This window comes from Emydura macquarii, unplaced genomic scaffold (assembly GCF_026122565.2).
Source record: "Emydura macquarii macquarii isolate MOO-44397 ecotype Brisbane River unplaced genomic scaffold, CSIRO-AGI_Emac_v2 contig_369, whole genome shotgun sequence".
NCBI classification, from domain to species: domain Eukaryota; kingdom Metazoa; phylum Chordata; order Testudines; family Chelidae; genus Emydura; species Emydura macquarii.
In genome coordinates this window covers 738,128-760,372 of record NW_027130506.1, presented here as the reverse complement: position 1 = coordinate 760,372, position 22,245 = coordinate 738,128, and the positions used below count along the sequence as shown (strand labels likewise).

Here is a 22,245-nt window from a genome sequence, read left to right as displayed (position 1 = left end):
CAGAATCAGGCCACAGATTTTTTTTTTAATTGAATCTGACTTTAAGATGACACATTCAAATTTGTGAAATTGCCTGTTCCCTACAATCTGCCAGTAATTAACACGTAAAACCAAGTTTTGTAGGTAGAATGCAGTATTCTGTAAGAAAAGTACAAGACTGTTTCATAACAAGATCATTAATCATTTAACAGTTCTAGTAAAAATGAGACTCTCAATGGATTTAAGCTGTAATATGTACTACAATATTGAAGAAACATTTAATATCACAAATACGGAATAAAGAGGCTTGTTTTGTCTCTTAGTGTCCAAGCAGCAGGGCATAAATCAGGGAATGAGATACACTATGTAAGGTTGGGTGGGGGCTTTTTGTTGTTGTTTCTTTTTTAATTTTCTACAAACTTTGGGCCAAATTCTGCCTTCACTTCATGCAAATACATTGAAATCAATGGGATTACACTAGGTATAAACTAGGGCAGGATTTGCCTCTTTGTTGGGCAAAGGAATTTAGAGTTGAATTAGACCAAAAACAAAACTCTATTGAACATACAGCAAAGAAACTTCGTTTAACTTTGCTGCTTATGTTGAGGATTTTCTGAAAGTTGCCCATTAGTTTAGAAGTGCTAATAATGAAAGAAGATAGGCACAAAATGTCCCTAGTGGCTAATGGCAGGAATTAATGTGAAGTATTATAATCTCAGAGAGTTAACATATCTCATCAGTGCAAGCAACTTGATTTTAAAATGATCTTTTCCCATAAAAACATTTCTGTTACCTGCATTCACATGTCAATGGATAGGAGGTTATTCATGAGACCAACGGTGCTGGTTCTGTACCATGCCCAGGCTGACTGAGCCAGGGGTCCAGGATGCTTACCACTGACAGGTGTTGGCCTTCCCAAAACCCTGTTTGCTGGATGGAACATTTGTCACAATGTGAATCTTGTAGTGTCTTCCATGCCCTTCATACCCTTCTGCCAATTTGACTGCAAGGGAACGATATAGTTCTAAGTTTTCATAGCCAAGCCTATGCTATCTGACTGGCCACAAGATATGAAAGCCTATTTCATGGCATAGACAGCAATACACGTTTCGTCTGTAACATTTCTAGAGAACAGAGCTTTTTCCCTGTTCGTTCCCAGAAAGAGGATATTTGGCAAAGATTTGCAGAGTTTTGGGGCATTTTGTTTTGTTTTATTTTGATTTCCCCCAACGGAGAAAATTCTGAGCTTATTGATTAAATATCAGACTTGCAGTTTGTAAATTTGTCCCTGTCCTGAGTACCTCTTCTGTCAGCCAAGAGGATTTGACCATAATGTAATAAACATACAAGCAGAGTGTGAGAGAAATTTGACATTCATTGCTAAGGAAAACCCGAATCAAATTTAAAAGGAAAGTCTTAAGAGGATCAGAGCCATGGCTTCACCAATACAACAGAAATCATTTTGGATGTAGCCACTTAATGAGAAGTTGCATCCATTTTGCCTGCACATTAGTCTCGTGGGAAGTTGAGGAATAACATTTTAATTTCAAACTGGTATTTCTGAGCCTGCTGGCTGAACCTGCCAATGGTCAGGCTTCAGGATGACATCATATCATTTGTGGCACCAGTAATTTAAGAGCTCTGTGTACAGAACTGGAAGCCATTTTCCGTCTTGTACGCAAACCAAAGCAGCATAATCTAATGAATTGATCAGAGGACAGGGTCTAGGAGTTTATTTTGAGTTCTAATCTCTGCTCTGCCACTGGTTTTAGGCAAATCATATAATCTTGCTACATTTGCTTCTCCAGTTGTAAAATGGATGCAATAATATTTACCTACCATGAAGATTATGTAGATGAGTTGCTGTTCTACATTAGCTTTTGCAAGGACACTGAATGCATTTAAAATGCACTGCTGCCTAGGCAACTTCATTTACACAACTTTAGTGGTACCTCAGAAGGAGTCTAGGGTAAATTAGCTATGGCGATGGAGGACGGCTTGTACTGTATCTCACCCTCCCTCTTTGGTGCAGATTTCCATTAATATTACCTTCCCAATCCCTTGTGTTTTTTTCCCAAATAAAGCCTGATTACTCTCACACTATGTAGGTAAATGAACCCAATTATGTACAGAACTTGTGATGGAAAAATTACTCTTGGTTTCTTACATTTGGCTCCCATACTGCTGGTGTCAAACTGATGCCATTTAACAGAATGGTGACTGCTGCCAGCATCAGATTCACAATGCCAGGTGGAATTAAAAACAATAGTTTCAGTACAGTTCAGGCTATAAGAAGTGACTTTAACCATGTGAACTTTGAACCTGCAGCCTTGAGCGAGTTAAGAGGCTGCCCCTTTCTTTTAATGTTAAAGGGAAAGTAGCAATTATAACAGAGACACTGGAAACATATTTGTTTGAAAATAAAATAAAATAAAAGTAATTGGGCTGTAGCTATATTCTCGTGTTTGTGTGCATAAGTTTGTGTATAAAAATACACTGCACACATTATACACCAATCCATAACATAGGAAGAGGAACCTCAAATTATTGCTGAGGTATGTTATCAAGAAAAATGTTTTCCTTTACTATGCAGTAGGTCTGTCCAAAATGTTGTGACTTCTGCTTTGAATTATGTTCTGGACAAATAATTTAAGGTGAGTCAAGACAACTTAGAAAATAATCATAAACAATGCTACCTCTACAAGACCAAACTTGATCGGGATCTAGGGTTTTTCCTTTCCAATACTAACTTTACTGAATACATCCTGTCAGACTAGAGGTCAGTATACCCTCACTGGCCTAAAACTCCCAACACATCCGATTTTATAGGGACAGTCCTGATATTTAGGGCTTTTTCTTATATAAGTGCCTTTTACCCCCCCACCTCGTCCCGATTTTTCACACTTGCTATCTGGTCACCCTACATCTTGTGTCATGAGTACAACTTGGTCTCTTCACTTGTTCCAAAGTCCTGGACAGTTTAAAGGGAAGGGTTGTTGGAAGTGCACAAGAAGAAATGTCTCCAAAATTGTAGGGAAATTGTCCTTTTTCCTTCTCTTCTTCTTCGTATTTATAGGTAAAACCACAGAATACTCTAAATTAATTCTGCAACAAAACAGCATGCATTTAGCTCTTGATATACACTAGGGGACAGACCCTAAAATTGCTGTAGACCTTATATCTGATGTTTTATTAATCTTTTCTTAACTATTCCCAATAAATTTCCTTTGAAGATAGAGAATAGGGAAGCCCTCTTGTAAATAATTTACCACCTGTGCATTTCTATGGACTTCACATCCTGATAAGGTTCTATTTCAATAACATTTTACTATCAATAGAATTTTTATGGATATTATTTTTAAAGCCAAGTACAAAATCAAATGCAAAGAAGGAAAAGCCTCTGCGTCTGATCCAAGGCTTTCATAAATTAAAGAAAGTTTAAGTTAAAATGGGAAACGTTTATCTACTTAAAGGTGGAATAGATATAAAAATATAAAATGTAAAAATTATCCCTTAACCATTATTTTGCTTAAGGTAAGGTCATGAGACACAGAAAGAATGGTTAGACTAGAGCTAACCATTTATATCTGTTTGGTGCCATATTGTCTTTTTATCTCTGGAGATATTTGAGATGGATTGGATTAGATGAAAAAGGTCGCTATTAAAAGGCCATCACTTTCCAGTATTTACCACACTGTGGTATCCCAGATACCACAGGTCCTCACGAAGCTTACAATAGGAAATAATTATGGAAATTGTGTGGTATTGGTTGGTACATGTTGTTTTTTTTTTTAATGGAAACCACTGTAGCAATAGCACATGACAAGGCTTGCAATAAAGGCCCGATCCAAAGCTAGAAGAAATAAATGGGCAGGCTCCCATTGACTTCCATGGACCGTGGTTCTATCCCTAATACCAATATGTCTCAAGAAGACGGCAAGTCATCAGACTGAAGGTGTATTTCCTTTAACTTCTCAACAAGTGCAGGTCATATAACTGCCCTATGTGAAGTGTTTGGTGGCGGTGGTTGTTTTTAAGAAATTTAAATGTTTTAATATTAAAGATACTGGAAAAGATTTTCAGGTGCCAATTAGGCAAATTACTACCATTAAATTTCAATGGGAGTGAGGCACCTATCTGCTCTTTGTGCCTTTTTAAAATTTGCCCTGCTGCCCTACAGAGCATCTTAAAATTGGATCAAACCTAAGGATGCTCTTAAGATAATCATTTAAAAAAGGAAAATTGTAAATACTTTCAGTTAATTACCAGAGTTTGGGTAACATTGTCAAATCACCTAAGCGAGGGAGGAGGTTAAGTCCTATCTACAGTCAATGGGACTCAGGATTCTAAATCACTTATTAGCTTTTGAAAATATTACCCCTTAAGAGCCTGTCCATCTCTGGTTTTGGAAGCTACAATCTTGAAATCTACAAGTGAGAATTCCTACTCTCAACTCCTAGCTATTACAGGGAGCAGTGTTTTCTGATCAGTTCTCTACAAACAGAGATTAGATAAGCTTTAGTAAGGTCATGGAATGATTTTTAAATGACGGTGTTTAAAAAAAAAACATAATGTATCTTGGCCATCTGATGTCCATTTCTGTGGAAGAGGGAATCTGACACCAGTAGGTGAGATGCAGGAATTCTAGCAGCTTCGTGCTTGAAACTCTCATTGTAGCATGGAGTGCTTGCAGGATTGGGTCCCTCAATAGCTATCACATTAGCTAGGTTCTGCAAACGTCTGCTGGCTGCTACTGCAGCCTTTCAAAACTAGATCATGGACAGATCTGTCCTACACTTCCGTTGGTTCATTTGACAGATGTAGTTATTTCATGAGATAAATAAAGAGTCTTTGCCTAGGTATTTATACCTAAATTTTCAAATATTGTTGCCTAACATAGGCACCTATCTCCATATCCAGACATCTAAATAAAAGGTTCGACTGACAAAACTCTGCACCTCAGAAAATGCGTCCATTTATATAAGTGACTAATTATAGATTTGCAGTCCCAATTTTAAACACCCCAGGTTGAACACTTTGATCTAACGCCAAAGAAATTAAAGAGTAGGAACCATTTCCAGTTTTCTTGATTTCTCCTTTAACATGTCTAGGACTGATACCGAAGATATTTTGTACAGATGTTGCTTGAAAAAAAAGAGTCACTGCTGTATTTGTTGTATTACATTCTTTCTGATGTCCTTTTTAAAAGTCTGTTAATGAATAAAAAGGATGTAAATTTCACTTGGAGATTTTTCTTAGTTAGTATGCTTATGCTGCAGCAGCCACAAAGCACAAGGTATCACACAAGAAGCAGTAATCTGTGTCAACTAATGCCTGACTTTTAGGCAGTAGTTCAGAAATGTAACATAGCACGATTCCTTTTCAGCAAATCATTAGTGGGGAGAAGTTTAGAGTCAGTATGTGGGTGAGAAACAGCACACACGCGCATGCTCCCTCTCTCTTACTCTCGCTCTGCATTGCTCTGGCACACACACGCACGCACGTACATATACAGTGATTATCTGTTCTATCCTCCTATATTATACTAAATATTTTGCACATGAAATAATGTTAATCCTAAAATAAATTACTTTTGGTTTCCATTGGTCCTTAAAAATGTTAATTTAAAAGCAGCATCAATGCTCTGTTCAATGTGATTTTGAAATGTGTGGAAATGACTAGTCGGAAGCATGTAGTTATTTTTACAACAGTTACTGAGCTACCGATAAAATCTGTTCTGGTGCGAATGTATTAAAGGTGATGGAGAGACTGATAGATGCTTCTAGGTAGATCTGCCATGGTATGTGATATACTGTGATGAAAAAAACACAGCTCACAAATTAAACAAGGCCTTAGTACTTCTGAGGGCACCCTGGCAGAGACAATGCATTATTTCGAGTTGATATGCGCACGGTAGGGAGAAAAATAGAACTAAACTTTAGGAAAACAAAGACAATCAGTGCTTTCTTCTCGAGCAGCTGCAGCCAGTTCCACTAATGGAAGTGCAAGAGCAAAAACTGGCAGCACAAGGTATGTGTTCATTTTTACAGATGGCAATGCAGACAAGTTGGTAATTGAAAAGGAAGTCGTGTACGTGAGCTATTTGACGGGGGACAGCCTATTACAGTACTTTCCTGTGTAATTGACTCGGTGAGTTATTGAAGAAGGATTTTTTTTCTCGGGAATAGATTTCAGTCATTACAAAATGACATAGTTATTGTTAAGAAAATTCAGGATTCCAGGTTGAAGTTTTTTTAATAGTGTTGCCGAAACTTTTAAAAATAGACATTAGATTTACCTGCATGGAGAAGTGAATCCTCCTGCCATTTCAGTCACTGGCAAAACTCTGCAGGAGCAGGCCATATTTTAGAAGCTGCATCTTAGTGCTCTCATTGGGAGGTAAGGCTGCAGAACAGCTTGCAGGATCAGGCCCCCGAAAGCTTTCCAAACCTAGTTAAAATGGCAGTTTTAAGAAACTGCTCTTTTTTAAAACAATGCTTCATCAGTTCATCGTTTAACTCATTGTAAACTATGCTAACAAATGTCTCCAACTGAAAGTAGCTTATCAGTGCACTGTATACACACATAATTCAAAAGAAAATAGCCTCAGTGCCTCAGAATTTACAATCCACACAAATGTCTCCATAGTTTTTATGTCAGTCCTCACTGTATTATCTTGGGGGAAGATATGAAATTGCAGTTATACCTCTGCAATTTGCATTGCCTGGAAGAGACACTGCACACTCCAGAACGTTGCAGGTTAGTGCTTAAATGCAATAAGGAAAAGGTAATGCACCGCAGAACGTATTATTATGATTATGTATGCAATCACATAATTCTGTATAGCTCTTAACAGATAATTAAATAATGATCAGTTCCAGCCTGTGCTGTTTCAAATATAACTGCTGGGCACCAGCATCTTCCTGGGTAAGGATGAAGATTAGATATAATTTGGCAGGGTAAAATAGTAAACAAAGAGTTGGGAATTGGGTATGGATGAAGGATACAACTGTGGCTGGTAGTGAAATGTGCTTACTGTAACTTACATATCTGGTTTGGGTATTTATTTTCTTCATTGATTGGATTGGCAAATGTTCTCTAGTTCCAAGAGTAATGAAATTTTAGTATTTTAGGATACTTCAGCACACTTTTGTTGTTGTTGTTGTTTTAACTGAGAAGGGGACTGCCGGGTTTTATTTATTTATTTATTTTTGCATCAGTGAAGAGCTGCTGTTTCTTTAAAGACATCTTACAGCCCAGGTACAAAATCTATTCGCTTTCTTTTATTATGATATAAAAAATTGAAATGTATTTTACTTGCACATCAAAATATTTATTTCCCCAGGAGAATGGGAGAGTAGAATTTTGAAAGGCTGCCCTGATATTAATTTTTTTTTAAATGTCTGATCTTCCTATACCTCTGCTGAATTTTGCTTTTCTCTAAGAATTGATTCCTTTAGTTAATAGTTGTCAATGCAAAGAGTGTTGTCAGAAGTTGAAAGATATTGTCGCACCAAGTCATCAAAAATTCTGCTAAACTTTATAGTTTGAATTATGCATGTAATATTAACTTTTCTCTTGGCATTCTTCTCCTTTACACCCCTCCACCACACATTTTCAAAATAAGTAATTCCTAATGTTGTTCCTGAGAGTAGGTATTTTATATCTGAGGAGTTTTGGTTTGGTACTTTGACATGACTTCAAGAGGTAATTGATGACTTCTAGTTAGGATTGAAAACAATTTCCATTTTAACCCCCTTTTTTATATTTTCATCTTTTTGAAAAACCAACTTCTGAGGCTGAAATTTTCTCTGCCTGGTCTGTTCTTCAAGGTGATTTTTTTGAGTTTTGAGGAAAAAAACCCACTTTTTAAACTTGTAAACATGGCTACAACAAGTAAAATTTAAAATTTGCATATGACAACCCCCAATGTTGTGCAGTGGCTTTCATAAGTTGGGAAGGGGAAACAGTTTTGCTTAAACACATTTAGGAAAGTTTGTAAATTATGTGCTGAGCATTCAGTCAAAAAATTTAGGGCCTAATGGAGGAGAGCATCAGACAGCCCACCTTCTGCCTAGGAATTATGCCTTAATTTGGGTGAAAAGAAATCTAGAGAAAATGGTTAACATCAGAAATGAGCTGCTAAATTTGAAATGGGGACATGACGCTCCCCCATATTTTATGCTGTTCAAATGTGCTGTTACGCAAGTGGTGCACAGTGTGTTCTTGTGTTATTCTTCTCAGCTCTAGGGTAGCAGGAGAGGTGATCAAAGGTCTGAGTCATGCTTCTTACAAATTCTCTAAGACGACAGCATGGTTAAAACTGAGTCAGATGTATGCCGACTTTCCAACCTTTCTCTTTTGGAGTGCCTGTCTTATCACAGAGCCAACATTCAGCTTTGCTTTTTGATCATGCGTGGAAAACCTATGTGCGGTGCTAGTAATACACTATCTATGCTTAGATGTACACTCATCCTGTGGTACCATTTATAATTTCTATATACCTTGTCTTCTGGAAACAGATTGCAGGATGTTCTACTTCGAGCAGAATAGAAAGCCAGTAATCTCACAGAGTCTCACTCAGGCATCATCCCATCATTATTGCCTGATATGGAAGTGAAAGTAATCAGCAAAGCAGACAAGTTTTATGTCCAAGAACCAAGACTGGTGATGTAAGAAAAATGCTTGGGTGATGCCTGTGGAGCCTTTATGAGTTTTAAAAAAGCATCCTTTGACAAGAATTTTGAAAGGAGGAATGTCTTTCATGGGCAAAAAAATAGTATTAGAACGCTTACTTAGTCTAGCTCGCTAAAGCCCAAAAGTTCTTAAGCAGTAGTTTCAGCTATGTTGTTATGGGTCTGTGTGTGTGTGTGTGTGTGTGTGTGTGTGTGTGTGTGTGTGTGTACACACATGGGCTTTTTTGGTTTTGGTTTTTTGAGGTATTTTTTGCTAAGCTAAGTCCCATAAATTGCATACCTTCATTATATTTTAAGTATTTGGATAACGAATATAAAGCATAGTGACACTGCTACAATATTTGCAAAGGTCTAATCACAAACTGTACTAAGCTGCACTGTTTTTCCTATTATAAAGTATTATTTAGTGCATTATTACTTTTCTGAAACAAGGACCTGATTCTGCAAATATTCCTAATGAATGTAGTGGGAAGGACTATTCATTTGATATTTAATATTGCTTTTCTATGTAATATAAATCACTGATGCTAAGTTTGGTTTTAAATAAAGTCCTAGAAACTGAAGAATACCTTAAGAAGTTAACAGAAATGTTTTGGGGAAATTCAGGCTTGACATCATGTGTATCAAGTTTCAGACTGATTTGATTTGAAACGGCCAAGATATGAAACCATAAAAAATATGAGTAAATAATCTGCATATCAAGGGTTGTTATGCAATTACATGGTTTCAATATGGTTCCTATTCATAGAAAACAGTTAGAAAGAGTGATCTAGTGCACATGCTCAGTGACTGATTACAAACTTTTATAGCTTAATTGTATAAAATTAGTTCCATTTCTCCCCAAAATAACCACCTATGTGAATGCCTCACTGCTAGTCAAATTCAGAGGTGTTTTTCTTTGAAACTAAAACTAAAAACTTAAACTTAAAACTAAGCCGTTACAGCCCTAGATTTGTCAAAGTGTTTCTAAAAACCTGAGAATTTTTTTTTTCATTTTTGGCCAGTCTCCATATTATAAACAGCTGAATTGATTTAAATAAAGTTTTCAGTACAAAAAATAGCCACATCTGGGCTGACAAACCTGTGTGCGAAGTTTCAGCCCAATGTGATTTGAAACAACCGAGATATTAAACACCCAAATCTAGAAAGTGGAATGGAAACAGTGACGGACTCCTAAGTATAGTGGTCCCTTCAGGATTTGTGATTACAATATCGAGGTTATAAAGATCCAGATGATTGAAGATCAACTGAGTAGACACATATTTTAGTTATTTAGACCTTTTGGATTTACTCTCCTAAGAATGTACAGGTCATTTACATGGATAGCTCCAATTAGTTCTAGTGGTATTGATTGGAGAATTAGACCCTTTTGTCTGTGGTTCAAATCCCTTATTACTGGTTATGTCAACATAATTTTCCTGAGTTGCTGTTATGACACTGCTATGGCTATGATAGCATATGTGTTCATACGAAGAAAAGGCAAAATAATCTAACAATAAATACCTATTAATTTCTGCCTTTGGCCTATATTCACCAAAGCCCTTGAGCACATGTGCAAGTCTTATTTAAGTCATAAGACCGTAAGCATGTACATAAGTGCTTTGCTGAATAGGAATGAACTTAAGTATGTGCTTTGCTGACTTGGCATCATAATGACTGATCATAATCAAAATTCTTAGCAAAGAATATAGAAGAAGGATCCATTATGAATTTGCTATCATCACTGGAAGTTACTGGTGAACACAAAGGTTGTAAATTAAAAACTAAGCTAGCTCTCAAGCCATAAAAATACATATGGGTTAAAAACGAAAGTTACACAAAATAAATATTTTTGATAATCTGTGCTGGACATCAGCCTTCATAAAACTTTAGACACAACAGAAACTATCTAGATGGTGCAAAAAGGATATTTTTATTATTTTGTTTGTTAAAATACTGGCTTCATTAGGAGAAGAAAACTACATAATGATGGTTTTTAAGGTAAACAAATGTAGACTTATAAATATAGCTGCCTTGGTTTTTTACAGGATATGAGTGTGATACGTTGATTATACTTGGAGATGAAGGATTGTCTTGTGGTTAATAGACAGAACTGAGAGTCAGGAGTTTTGACTCTGCCACAGTCTTCCTATGTGACCTCAAACAAGTCAATTTAAAATTTCTGTGTTTCTGCTTCACAATTGGTATTAAGAAATAGGGATAATAGTATTTACCTGCCTTGTACGGGTATTATCTGGCTTTATTCATTAATGTTCCTAAAGCACACTGAGATCCTCAGATGGAGGGAAGATCATCTCTGATTATCTTATTATGAATTGAAAGTGATATACAAATATGATATAAAAGAAGCTAAATGAATTAAAGGCAGTCATTGGAATTCTCAGGTCAGTGCAGGGAATGTACCTACATATCTTCCATTAATTTTAGTGGAAGATGTGTAGCTGAAATCCCCTGACCTGCTTTGAAAATCTCAAAAAAATATTTTAAAAAATGTATTAACTAAGATACAACTTTTGTGATTCTGTTTTCTATAGTTTTGGGGGCTTATTCGAAACTAACCACTATCTTCTTTTGTTGCAATTAATGTACAGTGTTGTCAGGACCTTCCTTCTTTATTAAAAGTAACCATTACTCTTTTCAGCAATGCCATGCTACAGTAATGTGACAGCTTAACAAAGGGATGGGGTGAAAATATTCCATGAATTCTGTCCACCATTTATATTTGTGAGAAAGCTATTTGGACATAGTACAACCTGGGTTTATGTCTTCCATTACCTTGCTAGAGGGTATTTTGCTGCATGCAGGCGTCAAGCCGCAGAGTCATGAAAAGGATGGATAGACTCACTCAGATTAAGACTTCCACCCTCTTTAACGCACCACGGCAAGAACTCATAGGTTTCAAGGACAAAAACTAGGAATGTATTAGAGTGGTTCCTCAACAGAATCTGCACCTTTGATTTGTAAACCTTTGTATGGACCAGATTGAGGTTAGTTTAGTGAAACTTTTATTACACTCTATGGAATATAATTTGGCAGCCAGGTGAAGTTTTGCAAAGAAAACCTGGCGGGGCAGCCACAAAAGAAATGAGAAACTTTAGTTATTTACTTGTTAGGTGAACAAACATTCCCAACTTGGGTTACATTTAACGAACGCACTAAACTGGGCATTTGCGTAAGACTGTCACATACAGTTTGGACCTGTAGCATCCAGATTTAGAAAAAGCTGATTCTTATTTAGGGGAAGGAATAAGAGGTTGATGTGAGGGGGTGAAAGAGAGATTATCTTGATAACAATCTAGATTTGATTATATCATCTTAACGTAGCACAACCTGCTATATTAATGAAATTGTGTTCTTAGTTTAAAAGGGCGATTGTTAGCCTGACTTTGTTCTCACTAAAAACATTTCCCCAATCTTGTTAAATTATTGCACTCATTTCAGATTTTTATGGCTGTGCAGCTTACCGGCCCTCATTTCTTTACGTTTCATTCATTTTCCTTGTATTGATGATTAATGGAGGATGTCGAACGTTAGAGTGAGCAGGCATCAGCAAATGCAAGATCATAATTAGTTTAGCTGACGAGGGCCTCTGATAGCACTTGCATCTGGATGGAAAAATTACCCTATAGGGAACTGGCTGCTCACCAGGTCTTTTTAGTGATACATTGTGAAACACCCGATGAATCAAATGCCCTTTCAATGCCAAGAAAGTGTTCCAGTCTTGAAGCCAAAATGATGTCTGCAGAAAGCTTTCCATTTGAAATGTATCAGAGTACAATTATAACCATTGTATTTTTTTGGCATGAATACCACTCCTCTACAGTATGGATTAAAGTTAAATAAATTACTTAAATTTTATGAAACCTTGAAATTTTGAGTTATAGTGTTAATAATTTTTAATTTATAATGAAATTAGTTTTCACCCAGACTGTTCTCCCCCATACCAACCCATTCTTATCTGAGATGAAGATTTCTTATTAAATTCTTTCCTTCGCAAATGGGGAGTAGAGCTGAAATTCAGATATTTTTTTCAGCTAAACAGTTCCATTTCCTGCTTGTTAGTATTTATGCCCACAAACACAGCCTGACTTGTTTAAATGAGAAGTTTAATGAAATCATTATTCCATAGAAAGAATTTAACAAGTAATACTCATAAACGTGTCTATTTCTAAATATTCTTGGATCATTATTAAAGTTGATGAATGCAGAGCTCAGCCTGGTTAAAAATCAATTTGTATTTGGAGGAACTGTGCCATGTCTTTCTTTGCCTGACTAAAATAAAATAAATAAATAAATCCATTGATGAGACCGTGTTGTCTGGCTTTCAGATGAAGTTCAAAAGATGTCTCATTAGTATCACTGTACTCTTATTTGTTTGGCAGAGATTACTTCTGCTTCTCAGTTGGCTGTGGGAATTATGTGGTAGTATATGTAGATTTTAGAATTAAGTGGGAAGGACTGTAATTGAAAGTCATGAATTCTGTTAATGAAGTATAAGCTCTGTGACAGGAACCGGTACGAGCAGATGCAAACTGGAATTAATTAGAAATGATGTATTTTTAGACTTGTTGCTAATCACACTTTAAAATAAAGCAAAGAAAAAAGAAATGATTTGCAATGGAAGTACAGTGAACAAAATAGCAAAACTTTGCAGAGTGTTCTCTGTCAGTTTCAGAAGAATGTATTTCAGAATTCAGTGTGTTTAGAAACCAACATTAAAGTCACAAAACCTAAAGTTCAAAAAGTTAAAGCTGTTATTCTGAAAAGGCTTTGGTGTTTCACACACCTCATCCATCACTGTAAGGTTAATTATAATGAAAATCAGTGGTGCCTATTAAGCACAATTGAACCTGACCTCATTATGGGCAGTGTGGTTTTATACTGTCATTGTTGCCAGTCTAGAGACAAAACTCCTGTGTTGATTTGTCCTAACTCCGCAGATCATGTGACTCACCTCTGACCTATCTTTTTTTTTTTCTTCCTGTTTCAGAGACGTAGAGGCTCAGGAGTTTTTTGTGCCAATTGCCTGACCACAAAGACCTCTCTCTGGCGAAAGAATGCAAATGGTGGATATGTATGCAATGCGTGTGGCCTCTATCAGAAGCTTCATTCGGTAGGAAGAACTTACTAGTTTGTTCAGGAAAAAGGTTTATATGGCTAAGCTGAAGCTGGGCAGCTGTGGTCTTGTCTGGTTGTATGATTACTACCACTCCCTGGCCTGCAGTTAATTTTCTAACAGGGTTTTTTCAGTATGGTCACTTTGGGATCAGATGTGATTCATTATGAAACAAGCTGGGATGCTGTGGGGAGACGTGTTTGAGATCACCAGTGATGCATTTAATTATTTTGATACAGAATAAGGAAAAATGGTTTCCTTTCTGGGAATTTCATTTAAAGACATACAGTACGTTGTAACAAAAGCTCTCCAAAATTGAACAGAGCTTATATTTGTTTAGGAGTCCAGAAAAAAGTTCCTAAAATTAGAAATCAGAATTAAAAACATTGCTTCTTGCCTATATAATTATATTTTTCTCTTTTCCTCCTTTTCTTCTTTTAATAAATTTCTTAAAGTTGTTATTGCTTTATTTTCTTTATATACAGAGCCCAATTCTGTCAGATGCTTATAATCTACTGCAGATATTGAGAGTCCTCAACTTTCATTGAAGCTGCTCAGTTGAAGACATTCAGTACTTTGCAGGAGAAAGATTCAGCATCTTATTAGATCAGTAATGAAGTAATAACAATATCATCACTGGTTATCTATGTTGCTTTCCATCTTTCACAGATTAGGCTCGATCCTGAAAGGTGTTGAATGCTCTGGCACTGATCCAGCAAGGTCATGTTTATGTGCTGTTCTGGATTGGGGCCAAAGTACTCAGAATTTTGTAGGATGCAGCCCAAATATCAAATATGAATTTATGTGAATAATCCTACTAACTTTAGTGGAACTACTTGGGAGAGGAAGGTGAGCAGAATTCGGCTCATTAACTAACTAATCATGACAACATCCCTGTGAGGCGAATAATTATCATTGTTCTACGGACAGGGAAATTAAGGTAAAGAGTTTGGGATTTTACCAAGGCAACATGTGAAGTTGGGCTCAGAGCCAAGATCAGAAATCTGAGTTTATGGCAAAATTTTCAAAAACACCCTATACTCATTTTTTAAAGTGACTTAGGATCTTAAGTTCCATTGAATTTTAGTGACAGTTTGGCTCCTAAGTGCCTAAGTCACTTTGAAAATGAGATACAGGTGCTTTTGGAAATCTTATCCCCAGTGCCGTGTGGAAGCCATCAGACAATCCTGCTTACTCAAGTCACACTGCAGCTGTTTTGTGGAAAATATTTTTTTTTTACAACATTCTAATTGTAGCCTGACCAGCAATCTAAAATGTCAACTGTAATTGCTAAATGCTGTCATTTGGGGTTAAGTAAAACAGTTTTTAGGTACAAAACAACTCAGCCAGTCAAACAGCATCAGCTTGGGACAAGATAGACTGACATACAACTAATTATCTGTGGCCACCATCTTGGGTTGGAACTAGCTGAATTCAACATACTCATGGAGTTCTCTTCAAGTTCCAAATATATTTTCTGTTTTAAAGAAAACTCATGCCTTATAAATATACTAAAGAGATTTTGAAGGGAAGGACAATTCTGCTTTTGAACACTGATCTGATATTAAGGTTTGACTATTTTTTGTGTCTTTTATAACAATCTCATTTTCAAAAAATATGTCAACTTTCATTATTAAAAATAAATTATACCTTGGTATTTTACCATAACTATTACTACAACTTAGTGAATAGATCAGAAGAATCAGTTTTTAGATTAAAAGACCTCATAAAACCCCCATGACCCATTGGAAACAATCCATATAAAACGTGCGCTGCCAACTGTATGACTTGGTAGTAAGTTGTAAATCCTTTATTTATTAGCATATTGCTAGTGGAAAGATAACACTATCTTTAGATCCATTGTTAAAGCATTGCAATAAGCTGCTGTTTAATGGGCACTGACATTAAAGATTTTAATTGAACTTTGACCAATCAAAGGCCAAAAAAGTAATTAAACCTCTATTCTGCGAGGATATGATAACTGAGCAACTACAGTGTAAACTGACTTCTTTTAAGAAATAATTTGAATAAGAAAATAATTTTTTGAGATAATTTCTTACACTATTAAACAAAATACAGTATCTTCTTTTGACAAAAAATGCATAAACCTGGTGAAATTCAGTTTTCTATATCAATCACATTGAGCAAATAATTGATTTTTTTGGTTTGGCTGAACCAAAAATCTGAAAAAAGTTGTTTTGGGTTGATTGAAAATGAGATTTTCTTGCTTTTCCTTGCTGAAATGAAAAAGCAAAATTTTCAATATTCAGTCGAGCAAAACATTTTGTTTGACCCAGAAAACATTTTTTCTTTTTGTTTTGGTTCATTTTTGAGTGTTCTTTATGCTTTTTTTTTTCCCATTTGTTTGTTTGTTTCATTTCTGTGATTGGTGGGGGGCTTTTTGTTTTGTTTTATTTTAAAATAAATCTAGATATGTTTGCTAAACTCCATTTCAGAATGAAAAGTCAAATGTGTCATTTTGACAACGTCAAAAATAAACATTTTGATATAAACATATTTTGGTCAAAAATATTCACTGGATTTGACTCAAATTCACAAATCGTTTTGGTCAAGCTGAAGCTGTCACCTAGTTCTACTCTTCATACAAAATGGAGGTTGAATTTATTTTTCTGATTATTGTTGGTAACTCAAACACTATTTGGATTGTTTATAATAGAAGAATAGTGTTATGTGATTGTTAACTAAGGGCCCAATCCTATAAACACTTATTTATTTGAGGAAATTAGTTGTGTATGTAAGCAATCTCATTAATTTAAATATTACATTTATGAGTAAAATTACTCACATTTACAAGGTTTGGGCCTTTAATCACCAAACTCTGATTAGATGCTTAATATCTACAAACATGTAGAGTGGTCTCCATTAAAATGTCAATATTTGCCACTGTCTATCATACAGTTGTATCTAAGGTAGTATGTTTGCCTATATTAAAAATAAGTGTGATATCTCAGGTAGAGATGTCTGAATAAATAATTATTTGTTTTGGTGGCCAAACTGAAAAAGAATATAAAAAACTAGGTCTTTTGGGGTTAACCCAAAATGAAAATTTTTGACTTTTTTGGCAGATTGAAACCTCTAAAAAGATTCATTTCAGGTCAAAAGAAACATTCTGTTCATTAGATTTTTGTGGGTTCGTTTTTTCATTTTACCTTTTCAAAACAGAAAATTGAAATAAAAATCAAACCAAAGCATTGATTGAATTAAAACAATAAAACATTTTCTTTAAAAAATATTTAAACAAAACATTTTGATTTTTTTTCAGATTTTTTTGAGTGGGGGATGAGGGATTTTGATTGAAACGTTTTGGCAAATTCAAAAAGAGTTTTGGTCAACTCGGGTCTACATTTTTTGGCAAAAAAAGTTTACTGTTGGGTGAAATTTATTGGATAAATCTCAGATACCACTTGTTAGTAGTGACTGGCAAAGGTTTGCTTTTTAGTGGCTTTTCCTGTGGTTCACATTAACACTTTTGTGGTACTCTTGATTTATTTTTTATTATTATTTTTTTATTTAGTTGGAGTTGGTCATGCTTTGGTCAGGGGGTTGGACTAGATGATTTCCTAAGGTCCCTTCCAGCTCTAATCTTCTATGATTCTATAGTGTCTTGATTCTCAAAACACCAGAATTTAACCATTTTGTCTTTTGCCATGAATTATATGTATTTTTATTCATTTTGCATCGCTCTAAACTCAATCAGCCTTGGATGACATGACCTACCTCAACAGTTCTTACAAACGTCAAATCAGATCCCCAGACAGGTTCAGTTGGAACTGCACTGGAGGAAGAACTTCAGTATCAGAGTCACTTTCTTTTAATATAGTCAGGTCACACCAATTTCACATCATGTTGAACAGCCTAATAATGTTCACTGTATAATGTATTCAGTGAATTTTGTGATACTTTTAAAATAAATCAATCACACATTTTTTATTATTTGACCAACTGTAGAGAGCTGGGCAAATAATTTCACAAATCACATGATCATAATAAATATATAATATACAGGATGTAATAATATATCTGAGAAATCTAAGAATTTTTTTTAAAATAAGCTGTTTTTCCTATTATTCACCAAATTGAGAGCTCCAGTATAGTTTAAGAAATGAGATCACACCTTTCTGTATACTTGGAACAGTCTATAAGTATTGAACCTCTACGTTTACTGCCTATTCACGTGAAGTATTAAGTTTGTGAGTGACTTTGCTCAAGTGAGTAGTCCATTTAACTGAGATGGAGAATAGTCACATGAGTAAAGTAATTCACGTGCTTAAGTAGTTGCAGGATCAGGCCCATATGTTTATACACTTGGGATATGTCTATACTGCAATTAAAAACCGGTGACTGGCCCATACCAGCTGACTTGGGCTCGTGGGGCTTGGGCTAAGAGGCTGTTTAATGGCAAAGTTGACAATCGGGCTAGGACCTGCAAGGTGGGAATGTCCCAGAGCTCAGTCTTCAGTCCAAGCTCTAATGTCTGCCTGGCAGTTAAACAGTCCATAAACCCTAGCCATGCGAGCCCAACTCAGCTGGCCTGATCCAGCCACAGATGCCTGATTGAAGTGTAGACGTACTCTTAATGACATATAACTTTAAAGACCTGAACCTGCAAATAGGCTTGTGAACAATTTTTCTCACCTGAGTAAAGTCATGCGTGTTAATCAGTTACAGGCTCATGCCCTATACCTGTAATATGAGGAGTTAAAATTAATATTTCGTTTAAGCTGGCAAACCAGATCAGGAATCCACACTGTTAGGAAAATGTAATACATTGGGTGAATTAGAAGAATGCAATGTGAGAGACGAAGCAAAATTCAACAGCACTGAACATCTTTTGCACTGTACCAGTGTGACACATTCTCAGGATGGTCTCATGATGAGAAAAGATCTTTGCGCTTGTATTGGAAAGTATATTTTCCTATTAATGCATGTTAAAATGATTATTAATAATGTAAATTGTCCAATTTATTTGCATGATATTAATAATAATATTATTAATAATATTATTTATTATTAAAATGTTCTAATTTTCTCTTAAAAACAATTTTGTCTCACTTTAGACTTGCTGCTGTCCCACTGTGGAAAATGTGTTTCAGTTGCTGCTGTTTTGCTGAGTTAAAATTTCACTACTTATTAAATATCTAAATCAAAGTTTATATTTTTTCTGAGTTAAATTTTTAATAGAAAGTAAAAGCTTAATACTTAGTGGCTGGGGCTAGGATGCAATTAACCATTGGAATGAGCCATTTTAGGGGGAGAAATAGGTGAAAAAGGAGACGAAGATGGCAACTCGAGACAGAAAATAGCTTTATAAAAGTAATAAAGTCCAATACTGGACTTTTCAATGTTAGAGTTATAAATATATAGATATATAAATTATAACATCTCACGTGTAGCACCAGTTGTTCAAAATATTGAGTTGGTCCAGAATTTAATCAACACTTTAACATGATGTTAAGGAGAGAAAAATATCAAACTAAACCACTGAATGGGCAGGGCATAGGGCAGTCTGTTGGTCCCAACCACCATAGGATTCTGGGCACATTTGGTTGAGATCAACATCAGCTACCAGAATGCTGAACTGAAATGATTTTTAGACTGTTCTTGCTCTCCTTTAATGTGTGCCCAATACAGTGGCACATATCTTTCAGCACCATTTTCATCTACTTGTTGTTGCCCTCTTGTGAAGAGGGCTGACTTTGGTCCCTCCCACTACTCCTTCTGCTTCTTATAAAAGTATTTTTCAGAGATCACACAGTAGGTCTGTCATAGTAGTTCTCTCTCCACCTGCCCTGCATATTTGGGGCATATGGCAAACAGATAACTTAGTACTCTCTCTCCTAATGAAGACGTCAATGTCTGTCTCCCTCTGCCTTACTCCATGTGGTCTTGTCTTCCTCCCCTTCCTGCGGTTCCTTCATCTTTTTCCTCTCCTCATGACTTCCCCAACATAACAGTAGTAATAGTAGTAGTAATAATAATAATTAATTAATGATAAATACTACCTAGCTCTTATTCAGAACTTTTCATCAGTCAGCACTGAAGGCACTCAGCATGTATAGGGTTGGGCACTTAATGACTGTTTAAGTAAACAAGTACAGTATGATAACTAATTGAAGATTTAATGTGGTAAAACCAGATATCAGCTGATAGTTTTTTTATTAAAACAAGGAATTCATCTCTGGTGTTTTATCTGACCTTGTTTGTTGGTAGAAATAGACATTTGCTAAAGCTTTCCTGTAATGTGGCTCTTAACTGAAATAGAACATACATTTGCATCAACATTGTTATTAAGACCTACTTAATGTGTTTCTTTTATTTATTACATATGTGTTCCATGCAGACTCCCAGGCCTTTAAACATCATTAAGCAGAACAATGGTGAACAGATCATTAGGAGACGAACAAGAAAACGCCTTAACCCAGAGGCACTTCAGGCTGAACAGCTAAACAAGCAGCAGAGGGGTAGCGGTGAGGAACAAGTCAATGGAAGCCCATTAGAGAGGAGGTCAGATGATCATTTAACTGAAGGTCACCAGAGAGAAATTCAGCTTCCCAGCCTGAGTAAATATGAGGCCCAGGGTTCATTGACTAAAAGCCATTCTGCTCAGCAGCCAATATTGGTCAGCCAAACTCTGGATATTCACAAAAGGATGCAACCTTTGCACATTCAGATAAAAAGTCCTCAGGAAAGTACTGGAGACCCAGGAAATAGTTCATCAATATCAGAAGGGAAAGGAAGCTCAGAGAGAGGCAGCCCAATAGAAAAATACATGAGACCTGCGAAGCACCCAAATTATTCACCACCTGGAAGCCCTATTGAAAAATACCAGTACCCACTTTTTGGACTTCCATTTGTACACAATGACTTTCAGAGTGAAGCTGACTGGCTGAGATTCTGGAGTAAATATAAGCTGTCCATTCCTGGGAATCCACACTACTTGAGTCATGTGCCTGGCCTACCAAATCCTTGCCAAAACTATGTGCCTTATCCCACCTTTAATCTGCCTCCTCATTTTTCAGCTGTCGGATCAGACAATGACATTCCTCTAGATTTGGCGATAAAGCATTCCAGACCTGGGCCAACTGCAAATGGTGCCTCCAAGGAGAAAAATAAGGCACCACCAAATGTAAAAAATGAAGGTCCCTTGAATGTACTAAAAGTAGAGAAGGTTGATAGAAGTACTCAAGACGAACTTTCAACCAAGTGTGCGCACTGTGGCATTGTCTTTCTGGATGAAGTGATGTATGCTTTGCATATGAGTTGCCATGGTGACAGTGGACCTTTCCAGTGCAGCATATGCCAGTATCTTTGCACGGACAAGTATGACTTTACAACTCACATCCAGAGGGGCCTACACAGGAACAATGCACAAGCTGAAAAGAATGGAAAACCTAAAGAGTAAAACCTTAGCACTTAGCACAATTAAATAGAAATAGGTTTCCTTGATGGGAATTCAATAGCTTGTAATGTCTTGTGAAGACCTATACAGCACTTCATATAGAGAGCATGCTTTATCCAATATAAAATACCTTGTTCTTTTTCTCTTTTCCTTTCTTTATTTTTTATTTTATTATTATTATTTTTAATGAGAGGGTTACCAAGAAGGAAAAACAAATTGGATGGTGGCTGGAGAGGAAAAATGATAATTATTTGGTACATGGGCCACCAAAACTATCCAAAATTCAATGAATCAGGACAAATATCCGTGATAAATTTTTTTCTAGAAAACTAAAATTTTTGCTATTATGTAACTGGTTAGAATACAAAAATGTGTGTATGTATATATTGCTGGCAGGTGTATAGTGAACAAATGCACACTGTATATAGGAAATAGACGACTTAAACATACAAATGTCCAAAAGTCATTTAGTATTTTTAATTTGGGCTAATTTCTGCCTTAAAACATGCCTTAGTGTCACCTTTTCCTCAAAGCTTTGACGATGGTTTCATCAAGACATTTGTCAGACTCAGCCAATTTTTAGCTACCATTTTATCACTTTTCTGGCATATTGTAGTCTAAGAAAGCCATTTTGCTCATTGTCTTTAATACAGAAGCCACACTCTGGACTTAAATTGCATAGAAGAAGGTAACCTGCTGTATTTTTTTTTTCTGATTAGCTGTACTTTTTAAACCTTGGAATCTAAAGTTACTTCTACATAGACTTAATGTTGGTATATGTACCAGTCAATCCCTTCAGTAGACTTATACCAGCTTTTGCTAAGTAGCATTAAATATGTCTTCATAGTACTTTTTAATACTTAAAGCTTTGTTAAAACTATCCATGAAGGGAAAGCTCCTCAGCATAACTGCTCAGGGAAATAGGGCTAAATAACTAAATATTAAATAATTGGTTAAAGGTGCTGTTAGACAAGCCTCCATGCTTGCTACAAGGGTGGAAAAGAACTGACTTTAATCATTTTTCATTATAGTAT

General features: G+C 35.9%; 1 protein-coding gene across 2 annotated transcripts in view; it reads left to right on the top strand.

Annotated features, from left to right (window-relative positions):
- TRPS1 (transcriptional repressor GATA binding 1) overlaps positions 1-21,257 on the top strand; it is a 249,076-nt gene extending 227,819 nt beyond the window's left edge. For both annotated transcript variants that reach the window (XM_067530122.1, XM_067530127.1), the window contains 2 exons: positions 13,666-13,788; positions 20,153-21,257. In XM_067530122.1, the coding sequence (XP_067386223.1) occupies positions 13,666-13,788; positions 20,153-21,214 (1,185 nt within the window). In that variant the 3' untranslated portion in view covers positions 21,215-21,257. The remainder of the gene's footprint in view (positions 1-13,665; positions 13,789-20,152) is intronic.
- The last annotated feature ends 988 nt before the right edge of the window (positions 21,258-22,245 follow it).